The 11536-nt window shown below is 39.9% G+C and overlaps 1 protein-coding gene across 1 annotated transcript; it reads left to right on the top strand.

The window, feature by feature from the left end:
* Positions 1–5028: 5028 nt before the first annotated feature.
* LOC131679196 (uncharacterized) lies at positions 5029–7123 on the top strand. The gene is made up of 3 exons (XM_058959853.1): positions 5029–5988; positions 6158–6392; positions 6525–7123. Exons 1-3 carry the CDS (start codon positions 5385–5387, stop codon positions 6640–6642), a joined length of 957 nt encoding a protein of 318 aa, XP_058815836.1. The 5' UTR covers positions 5029–5384; the 3' UTR covers positions 6643–7123.
* Positions 7124–11536: the final 4413 nt, after the last annotated feature.

Below are 11536 nucleotides of genomic sequence, written 5' to 3'. Positions count from 1 at the left end.
ACCAAAACACCATAAAATGTTCTTAATAACCTATAAATAGTTTAAAATATGTTTTTTTTTTAATGGAACCTATCGGACCATGGCGATGGTGTTTTCGTTGATCCCATTCAAAACAATATCAAAACATCATGCAGTGGGGATGAAATTGGACCGTGACCATTGGGGTATTATGGGTTTGTCGTTTACTCGGGTACATACACTTTGAACCTTAACAACTTTTCTTCTACTGATACCTTGTTTGCTATGTGTTTAAAGGGGGCGTCTTGTGTAAAGTTCTCAAACCGAAAGTTATTGTATTTTACGATTTCAAAGGCAAGGCAACAATGGATCTTTTGTGTAATGTTAAGATTTATTTATACTTTCATTGTGTACGACAAAAATTTATTTTCAGTTACGCAGAGCCACACATACGATCGTTTCAAGAGTAGACGTCCAACCATTTCCACGTCGAGGAGCGCCGCGGCGAACGTGATAACTTTTGATAAAACACAAGAAATTCGATAAGATTTAAAAAGCTTAGACTTGTAGTTACTCGATTAACCAAAAAAATTGAAAAAAGTTCTTGTTTCGGACAATGGCTTCATGAAAACCGAAAAAATCGAATATTTTAAATTTTGGCTCACTTTTCTTCAAAATAATAGGGAGAAAGTTTTCTGAGGTTATCGACGTGCATTCTCATAAAAAATCAAGTCAGTTCGTTGATTAGTTTTTGAGTTATCGTGTTCGCGAATTTGAAAAACGTTGTTTTGCAGAAGAACGCTATTAAGTTGTCGATAGATTGAAATCTGCGTGTGTTACAGCAAATACGCGCGAGGAACACATGGCTATTTAAAACAAAAGAAGTTCATCGGGGCTACCGAGATAGTGAGAGACTATTCTAGAGGTTCAGTACCAACAATTGAGCAGTTAAAAGCCGATTTTTTACCCACTCTACACCAGACGCTCCCTTTAAATAGTTCATAGACTACTTTAAATGCGACACAACTTTAATGCTAGATTTTATAAATATTTGTGCCACAGCTTTTCTCAAAGCCAGACGTTTGTAGTGACAGAGCAGAACACACGTGCGTGCTAAGTGTGCCGCCCTTTGAAAAACTGCATTGGACCACCAATCAAATCCCGGCTACTGCTTTTACAAAATCACCGTCCGTAAAAGTGCACTAGCCAAGCGTGGCATTAAGAAGCTCTATCGCTACCGATCAGGAACTATCACCCTGCGTGAAATTCGTCGCTATCAGAAGTCGACAGAACTACTAATCAGCAAGCTGCCCTTCCAGCGTCTAATCCGTGAGATGAGCAGAGGATTTCAAAACCGATCTACGCTTCCCGAGCTCCAGTCGTAATGGCCCTCCAAGAAGCCAGCGAGCAGGGATGTCAAATGTACCGGTAAACTACATTTTCTTCGGTATATTTACAGTTGTACAAGCCGTACAGCCCGCTACAGCGACGCATCACTACAGCTCTTGCCAGAACGGTAGCCAAACCGAGTACATTTTCCCGTACAGCAGTAGAATACATTTTTGTTTTGCTACTGTACTCCGACTGCTCGGTGAGAGTGTGGCGTAGTAAAGTTTGTTCTCTCGCTTTGTACACTTTTCTCTGCATAGTCAAAGGGAGAGGCCCGCACACGAAAGCTTTAATGCCGGTCGTGGCGTAATCGAACCGCATTCATTGTCTTCGTTTTTTATTAAAAATATTGAATAGATTAAAAATATTAAAAAGTGTAAAATAAGGAAAGAGAAGCTGTACCGCTGGCGTCTGGTGGCTGTACTGGGGGCAGTATTTTTTTTCATGTTACTGCTTTGCTTACAGACTGCCGTACAGCGCTGAGCGTCCTGCACTCGCGAACGACAGCAGTGTCAAAAGAGAAATGAGAATGTAGGCAGAAAAATTACAGCCGCGGAAAAGGTAGGCCAGCGCCAGTGAGACCTACCTGGTAGGTTTGTTCGAGAATACAGAATCCACGCCAAGAGAGTTATTATCATGCTGAAATACATCCAACTGACTCACCTATCCGTGATGGGAGGGCCTAAATTGCAGAATTAAACTCAAATCAACGGTCCTTTTCAGGACCAACGCCACTCCAGTAAATAAATTGAGCCGTACCTGAAGAGATATACACACCAATTTATTGTATTTTGTTTCAGCAAAATATTTTATGTTTATGTTTATTACCTTCACCAACAGACCCTTGGCTCCAATGGTGGTTGCTTAACCCATCCATGCGCATGTTGTTTGTGGACAACAACGTTTTTAAACAGCTATAAATTTTGATTGAGGCAAGATTTGCTCACAAAAACAAGTAAGGCTAATAAATGTGACTATTGTCTTTCATTTGAGTACTAACAGTTACAAGGATCAGCTCTAGAACTGAAGTTGTTGCAGTTAGTCTGATTGCATTCCGTAGGAGCAGTGCTGCCAGGGATAGTTTACGTTGACGACGAAAAATGAATTTTTCATATATCTTCGTTATGTTGCAATATTATTGAAAACTGACAAAATGTATCAATTTAGAGTGCCTTTGGCTACGTTTTCCACACAAGTGGACTATTGTACATATTCTAGGAGAATTGTATTGAGCATTGGAAGGTAAAAATTGAGCAGCTTCTAGCACTGCGAGGGAAGCACCAATCTTTATGAAAAATGGCTTTTCGTGTTTCTTGACCCCACCGTTTTCAAGGAAAAATAGTTTTAAAATCCTAAATGCATCAGAAAAAAGTTGGGCATGAAAGGGTTAAATTAATTACATTTCAAAATAGTCAATATTTTCACCTTTATCGAATTCCTCATCAGGTTGAAGCCAAAGGCCGTCGCCACACTGTTAAAAAATCGCTGGAGTCCGGTAACAGCGCTCTGGCGGCCATACTTGGTTCTCCTGAACGGAACTCGCAGAATAGAGTTATTACGTAGAGCTCGAACGCGGGCTTGAAGATCCAGACGTCCGAGGATTGTGGGGCAATCCACCCTGGCAGACAATAAATCCGAGACGAACAGGGCTCAAGAGCAGTCTCTCCGGATGCCTAAAGTGTCGAGCTGTATTAAATGACAACGGTTTTCGCAGGTCGGCAGCTGAAATCTGTTTTGCCAAGGGAGATGTTAGCGTGCAAAGCGTATGAGCCTACGTCGAACGGCCTCGATTCTGTCAACGCCGTTCAATATTCTAGTGTTGAGCGAACCAGTGCGCAATGGAGTGATTTTAAACAGTATACGTCTCTAAAGTTTTTTACTATTCGGAAGGTGAACCCAAGCTTTCTTCATGTCTTATCCACGATGTATGAAGTGTGTGGTTTGAACGTTAGTTTGAACGGCTCCGAGATCCTTGACGTGAGAATGTCTTGAAATGCTCGAGTCGAAGGAATGGTAGTTAAACTTAATCAGATGACGTTTCCGTATGAACGTAACGATTGAGCATTTACTCGGGTTTAAAACCGTTCTGTTTAGATCACACCACGTTCTAAAGCTCTCAAGTTCACTTCGAAAATACTCAGCATCGGTTTTATCCCGTATTTGTCGAAAAATAATCATGACGTGAGGAGAAGAGAAGGAGAAATATTACTGGACCGAGATGGTTTCCTTGTGGGATGCCTGATGTAGCTAAGAATGGTGCAGATAAACAGTCTTTATGCTGATTTGGAGTTGCCTTCCATTGAGGTTGGAGCGGAAGCAGCGCAGAAGTTGTCCATGAATACCGAGTTTGTCCAGCTTCGCTGTTGCGATATCATGGTTGATTTTGTCGAAGCAGGAGCGAAATGTTCCAGTAGTGAGTGATAGCACGAAGATTCGCCGAAGTATTTCAAGAAGCCCGCTGATGCACTTTTTGACAAAAATCGAGGGAACGCCATCTAAGCCCGGGAAACTAGAAGCTTTCAGCTTGGAATTTGCTGCAAGAATGGCAGCATTATCGACACAAATTCGATTAATGGTTCGTCCTAGAGAAGGATTTAGATTGGCGGCGAAAGCAGAAACTTTTCCAGTAAAACAAGATTTGCTACGAGCTCAGGTTTGCCATTTTTTCAGGTTTGATTTTCTGTAAAGTCCATTATTTTGCCAAAAATCAGCAAATCTATAGAGATTGATCGCTGAAATAATCAGCGAAAGAATGGTAATTTTACTGAGTTCCAGTAAATCAAACTGACAGTTCAGCAAATTTTGACTGTTTTGAATAGTTGAAATATCAGCGAAATATTTTTGGCTGGAAGTATTGCTAATATTCCAGCTCGGAAAAATTTTGCTTATATTCGGCAATCAAAAGTTAGTGTGTAGACTAGGACTACATTGATAGAATCTGCGGCAAATGAAAGGTCCATCGATGATTAACGTAGTTTATGGATTTAAGAAACATATTAAAAAATAATCAAAATTGAAATTCTTTACAATGAATGATGCAAACAATATCACCCATAGGGTTCTTATTGCTTATTAGATAGGTACTGAGGTCGATCAACCAAGTTGAAATATGTGTATGTAAAAGTATGAAATAGATATTCCATCTAAGTGAATATGGAAGGAGATTTACTGCCTATGATCGCAAGTCAGTCCCATAAAGATAGGAAAACCCATAGAAAACGGGACAAATATGCGATCATGGATAGTTTAGAGCTGATAGAAAATTTTAAGTTCACTGTTTCTGCCTGTAATCGGAAATTAGTCCCATGTAGATAGGAAACTCAATAGAACTGACTTGCGATTATGGGCAGTACGTGCGAAGCAACTAGAAAATTATATAATCTGAATCAAATAAAAAGAAACTTGCATGTATTCGTGAAACTAACACTTGTTTCCAGATAAGAATGCAATGTTTTCGCCATTCGGAAATAAACAAATTTACTACACTGTGGTGTAGATTATCCGGAATATCTTGTACATTTTCAAAACTGCTAACTTTGTCAAATATCGTCATTTTAAAATACAACCGATGTAGGTACAGTTTATTTTTGAATCTATGCTGGTCATCAATTTCTTATTGTCTAGAGACACTAGTAGCTCCGGTAGCTCCTTTTCACGTGACATGAAATTTTGCATGCTTTTGTGCATATCGTTAAAGTAAGACCAACATCACCTCCCATCAATTGAGATGGGATCGGCAAACCACTGAATCGCAACAAACTGTCTTCGAATTGCTGGGATAGGCTATAAAAGATCTGGGGTTGCCCTCTTTTCAGTCATTACCGTGTGTATCGGGATATCAAACGGAACTACTATCGTGATTCGCGCGTGTGTCATACAATTGCTGAATTGAATAGCAGAGCACGTGAAGGCTGATGACTTTTGTAGTGATGGAATGAAGTGTAAAGCGAAACATACGGCAAGGATCGATAGTGATTAAACACAACCGAAAATTCAAAATTTCGAGTTCGACTAAATACTTCGCCAGTGTTTAGAACATGTCGTACATCGGGAACGCGTCAGACGTGGAACAGGAGAAAAACCTTACTGAGTATCGGCGTCAGCGCAGCTCCAGCAACCTGATGTCCGAGGGATCAAAATCCGTACGCAGCCCTAAGCTATCCGATGTGCTGTGGAACGACAAACGAACCAATCAGGGTAACCAGACCGATGATGACGATTCGGAGGTATCGGATAGTGAAAACTTCTTGGCCAAAGGGGCTTTCCTCCTAACGCCATCGCACGAACTTTCGATGGATCGAGCAGCGCTTATATGTGAAAAGATGAATTTCAAAGGTTGTTTTAGTCTAACAAAAACGGCCACTGGAATACTGTTCAAATTTTCTAATCCAGAAGACTACCAGGCCGTGTTTAAAAAGGGCTTCCATAAGGTGACGGGCGCCCGTTTCTACAAGAAGGTTGCCATTCCTTGTCGACCTCAAAAAACCTTTATGTTGTACGTGTTTGACGTACCGGATGATGTGCCCGTGGAGGACATTCGCCACTCACTGTACCGGTTCAGTTCGGTGGTGGAGGTTGTTCGACTAGTGGTGCACTATCAGAAGCAGTCGAATACCCAGGAATCGGAGCAGAGCCAACCGGGTAAGTCGCTCACAAAGCGCTGTCAGTGTTAAGATTTGAAAACTGCAATGCTGAAAAAAATTGCAGCTGAATTTTTCCAATATATTCATTCAACAAAACTAACAGTTTCGTTAGTAGCTCGAGAGTGTGACGGAAATCTAAACATCTTTATTTTTCCCCTTTTGCTCAGGAACTGCCACACCGAAGCCCCAATTGCCTAAACTGCCCACACCGAAGCCAATCGATGAACAGGATGTCGCTCTGCAACGCGAATCCCCGCCACCACCTATTCGGATTACGTTGGCCTCCATCGACGAATACCATCATCTGTTACAGAACGGACTGGATTTCTACGGTGCCACTTTCTTTCCGACGGAGCCTACTCTGCCAGCACAGGCCGCCAAAATTGCCACAAAGAAAGGAAGGTACTAGTATCATTGCCATTGTGCGGTTACCACATCATATCATAAACTAAATCGTACAAACCGTAAACTGAACGGTTGATATGTGCACTAAATGAAATGTGGATTTTGCTTGATTCTTATTCTACTTCACAGTCGCATGATCGACGGCAGCATACCAGGGCGTGTTCGCGAATTGCTTCCGGTATTTGACGCCGCCGGTTTCAGCAAGATTCCTCCGCCGGCTTCCAAGACGATCAAACCGCGCCCATAAAAATGACAAATCATAAACGATCGTTGTAGAAGTATGAATAAGCAAATCGTAACAGATTAATCGAACTATATTCTACTGCTGGGTTCGAATGGTTTCATTGTTATAAAAGTATGCTACGCTTGATTAGTTCCGTCCATGCGAATAGGAAGAAACCACCAAGAATGAATGAGTATCATGATATCTTGACTATTTATCACAACACTTTTTCGTACATTTTTGCTTTTAAGTTTAACTTGCAGATTTTGACAACAACTGATATAAAAAGAATAATAGCATCACACATACCTATATAACATAGTTTATTCAATTAAGCAATTCGACAGTTCCTCTTCTTTAAGTGTGAATAGTTATTAGTTTCGAAAGCTTTTTTACTATCTATGTTGGTTTATGAAATATGTTACTTATTATGGGTTATAATAAAATTAGTTTTTTTATTTATCAGTTAATTGAACACCGTTCTGATGATTTTATTATGCAAACGCTGAAGCTGATAAAGATTGCAACAATCTAACAATCGATTGTAATAAATTATTCAAATTACATCTACAATTGGACGTTGTTTTATTCACTCAGTGCCATTATTGACGGATCATCCGATGGTTCTTTCTTCGGGCGATACCATCGTGTATTGCGTGCGCCACTAACATAAGCGCAAATATACGGGGTATAGACCATTAGTTAAAAATTGTGTCCGAGCAGGACAGATAACCGAATTGTAAATAAATGTTTAAGTATAAAATTTGGGTGGAACCAGACTTGTTACTTGTCCACACAATGTGCAAAACGATGAAAAATAGATCAATCAGGCCCGTGCGCAGAAAATTCTCAAGGAGGGGGGAGGGGTTGATTTTTTAACGTTTATTTTAAAAGAAACGTACAGAAACCCTCTCACATTGAAGATTTTTTCAGAGGCCTGGACCTAGTCTTGTGAACCAAACGACTCTGCTCAACAAATTGGGTAAATGTTTGTTATCGAGAAGGAGTCATCAAAAGACACCGCTGCATAGTGGTCGTAAGCCCCAAAAACGCGAACTTAATTCACTAGATGCCAAACCATCGAATATATTCACAGGGTATCTTTGGACGAATTGTTCGTAAGAATATTCCCCACAACCTGATAAAAATTAAAATTAGGCATGGTTGACTACGATCAAATTAAAAAAAATAACTTTTTATGCTGACGAGGTAGAAAGTTGGTGTCTTCGACAAAGTTTTAGAAATGCTCGTAATAAAGAATTTTGTTGAACTAGTTGAACTTGTAGGATTTAAGCTGTTCGCTCACGAGGCGACAGGACACACGCCACAAAAATTATTCACCATGGATTTCGTTCTACCTATTCCAACGCTGTTGCTGTTGCCACGTTGGAATAGGTAGAACAAAATCCATAGTGAATATATTTTGTGGCGTGTGTCCTGTCACCTCGTGTGCGTGCAGCTTTAATGTTATCGATTTGTAAAGCGTTTTCAATGGCAACACCCTCAAATTTAGTTTTTTTAATATAACTTTTTCCACTTTGACTTTTCGTGCAAACCGTGCTCCTAACAAATGTGGAGGCATTAAAACCACATAATATTGTTGAAGACTGTAAGTAAAAATACCCAAGTAAAAAACATTACAAAATGAGCTTAAAACCTTCTTACCTTTATTATGCGTAGTCCGGAAGTTGAAAATAGTGCTTGCTCGTCCATCTTGGTTTGCACCTTTCTCTCTTATACGCAGTTGAACTTGGTGTAAAAAAATTTAAAATTCTTCAATAACTCTAAAACGAATGAGTATTTTTAAAAGAGGTGTGCGCCTCGCCGCCGATTTCAGGTAAAATTTTATATGCAGTGTTCAACAATATTTTTACATGCAACAATAATTTAATTTTTACATGCAGTCTTTAACAATATTATGTGGTTAGAGACCTCAACATTTGTCTGGAACATCGTTTGCACGAAAAGTCACAGCGAAAAAAGCTATATTAAAAAGCTAAATTTAAGGGGTGTGCCTTAGAAAACGCTTTATAAATCGATAACATTAAGTCCTACAAGCTCAAGTTGTTCAACAAAATTCTTCATCATGAGTATTCCTAAAACTTTGTAGAAGACACCATCTTTCTACCTCGTCAGTATAAAAAGTTAATTTTTCTAGTTCAATCATAGTAAGCCATGCCTCAATTTAATTTTTATCAGATTGTGGGGAATATACTTACGAACAATTCCTCCAAAGATGCCCTATGAATATATTCAATGGTTTGGCCTCTAGTGACGTTTCTGGCATTTCCGACCACTGCGCGTTGCCTGCTGGCTCGTGGTGGACTCAGATTGGTTTGTAGTAGTTGTTAAGCCGCTTATTTTGTTTTGTGTTAATCGTCATGTTTTTATCCATAGTTACTTTTTCTTACTTGCTGTCAAACCTTCGCGATATATCTCACCTGCTCCGGTCTGCTGCAAATATCGTACCCTGTTGGTATATGAACCGATCCGGGGGTGTCGACCATAAGGATTTACATGTGTTTACAACCACCTTCGCCGGGTTTCTTATCCTTCTTGGTGCTAGTCGTTCCTATTTATCTGCAACCTGGTGCTGATAACTTCTTGGCGGCAGTATTTCACCCTATACCGATGCCCATTTTCTCGATCCATTTCGTTGCCACTCTAACGGAATAATCATCGGCGGTAAAATTTCTCTAGACAACGATATCCCAATTTTCTCCAACTTCGTGTTTTCCTCCTTAACTGCCGTTGCTAGCCCGCTGACCGACATCTGCTGTCTACTCACTACTTTTGCTAATATAGAAGCTTGTCGAAACGTTAACCGATCCTTCAGAGAAGCCGTCCAACTTGACCTACATCCCTTTCCATTGACTTGTTTCTAGAATGACCGAATTCAAATGACATTTTATGTGTCCAAACGGTTTGCAGTATATTTTCGTGTACGGTTCAGATTCTAGAAGAAAGGGGGTTCTTCCATATCAACATTGTCATGTTGCAGTAGAACGTGCGGTCTAGTGGATATGAGCTTTGTTTTTTGATTGGTCCTACTGAATGTATGGACCTAAGTTATTAGGACATTAGTTATTGTTTTCCTGACGTGATCGCGTGAAAACGGACGATTGTATCACCGGGATGTTATCATGTTTACGAGATCGCTGGTTTTAGTGCCGTGGATGGTCGCGAAGGGCTCAAGCATTTGTATATTAACGTGTGTGTCACGTTTATGCGACTTCGCATGTAAAAATTCGATTTTATAATCATGTAGCGTGTATTCTTGAATGATCGAGCGCGGACCGTGAATCTGATGCTTAATTTTTAGTGTATGGTACAGATAGTATAAGAGAGTCCGTTTCCCCATATCACTAGAGTTCCAGGTCATGTGTGTTCTTTAGTGAATATGAGCGTTACTTTTTGATTGGTTCAACTGAAGGCATTAGTCCAGACTGTTATGACCGAGGTAAGGCATCCGGACGTGACCGTTTCATGATCGCGCGAGTGGCGGGTTAATGTTTGAGACCGCGTTTGGGAGTGGTGCTACGCTTACTGAACTACCGGGGTGTTTTCATGTGGGCGAAATCGCGGGCATGAGTATGCTGGATTATTGCAATTGCATGGTCGCGTTTGTGATCAGGTTTATGTTATCGCGAATGCCACAAGCGTTTGTACCGATATTAGTATATATAGCGTATAGTAGAGATACACTAATAAAAGGAATCATGCTGAATAAAGAAAAAAACATGCAAAGAGCTTGATTAAAAGAGTATAAATTGACCGATACTATTTTGGTGTACACTAGTAATGGAAAAGCAAACTAATAAATGTACAAAAGAAACAGACTAATGAAGTAGAATAGAAAAACACATGTAACATGCAATCAAACTCGTCTAAATGCAGCAAATGTTGTAAATTTACCATTAACGACAATTGCATACTGTTAGACTTTCATCATGCTATGCTGGCCGGGTATGGATGATTCACGTGCGTCGGTAAATTCATTGTACCCTAATTTATCCAATCCTTCCTGAATGAATAGAACCAAATGCACAAATTGAACACCGGAAGTATTAGCCACTATTCTATCATATACCGTAGCCTGACCTAACTGTTACAAATACTCAGACGAACATATACACAGATACATACGACTAGCACATAACAATTGTACACTAATATTTAAAACTACACCTACTACAACACGACAACTAATAGATTTCTACTGATGTATTTATTCCTTATAGTTTCCTTATAGTACATTTTTGGTGTAGATCCGGTCTAATCGGCATTTCTGCCCTAGGCCAAAAATGCGTGCCCCCCTCAACCCAAATTTTAAACTAGGACGGATTAGCGCATGGGCGCCATTTAAACACCTTTTTCAATATGAAAAATATCATTTGGTACTATTTGGTAACATTATTATTATTACCATTGGTTATGCATTCTTATCTTTCCGTTTTCATAATTTACCTTGACGCTAGTGTTTACCGCCTATTTTTCCACTTTATCATTCCTTGTTCTTTTGAAGGTATATATTCCATTTTAGATTTCACCTTCTTTCTCTGTAAAGTACGAGTGAATTAAGACATTTGATTTTACCTTAATCCCCGGTTATGTCGGCGTTCTCCGCCTGTCCTAGGTCAGTTGGTGCTTCCCTTTGTTATTTCTTTCTTCTTTGTTAGTCCCTTTTCCGTTCTGTTAGTGAGTTTCTTACGTGTCTACGATTTCATGGGTTATTCCGCTCATACATGAAAGATAGATTAGACGAAGATATCTTTAATGGCGATCTTATTTATGGGAATGTTAATGTGGATTCTTTTAGCCTTCCGGTGGGGGCGCTGAATTGTGCGACACTAGCAGTACATATTTTATTTCTCAGCTTTGTGAGATCGTATGTTGCTTGAGGTGTCAACACTATGTG

This window comes from Topomyia yanbarensis, chromosome 1, assembly GCF_030247195.1.
Source record: "Topomyia yanbarensis strain Yona2022 chromosome 1, ASM3024719v1, whole genome shotgun sequence".
NCBI classification, from domain to species: Eukaryota; Metazoa; Arthropoda; class Insecta; order Diptera; family Culicidae; genus Topomyia; species Topomyia yanbarensis.
The sequence above is the reverse complement of the archived record's forward strand: the minus strand, read 5'-3'. Positions and strand labels throughout refer to the sequence as shown.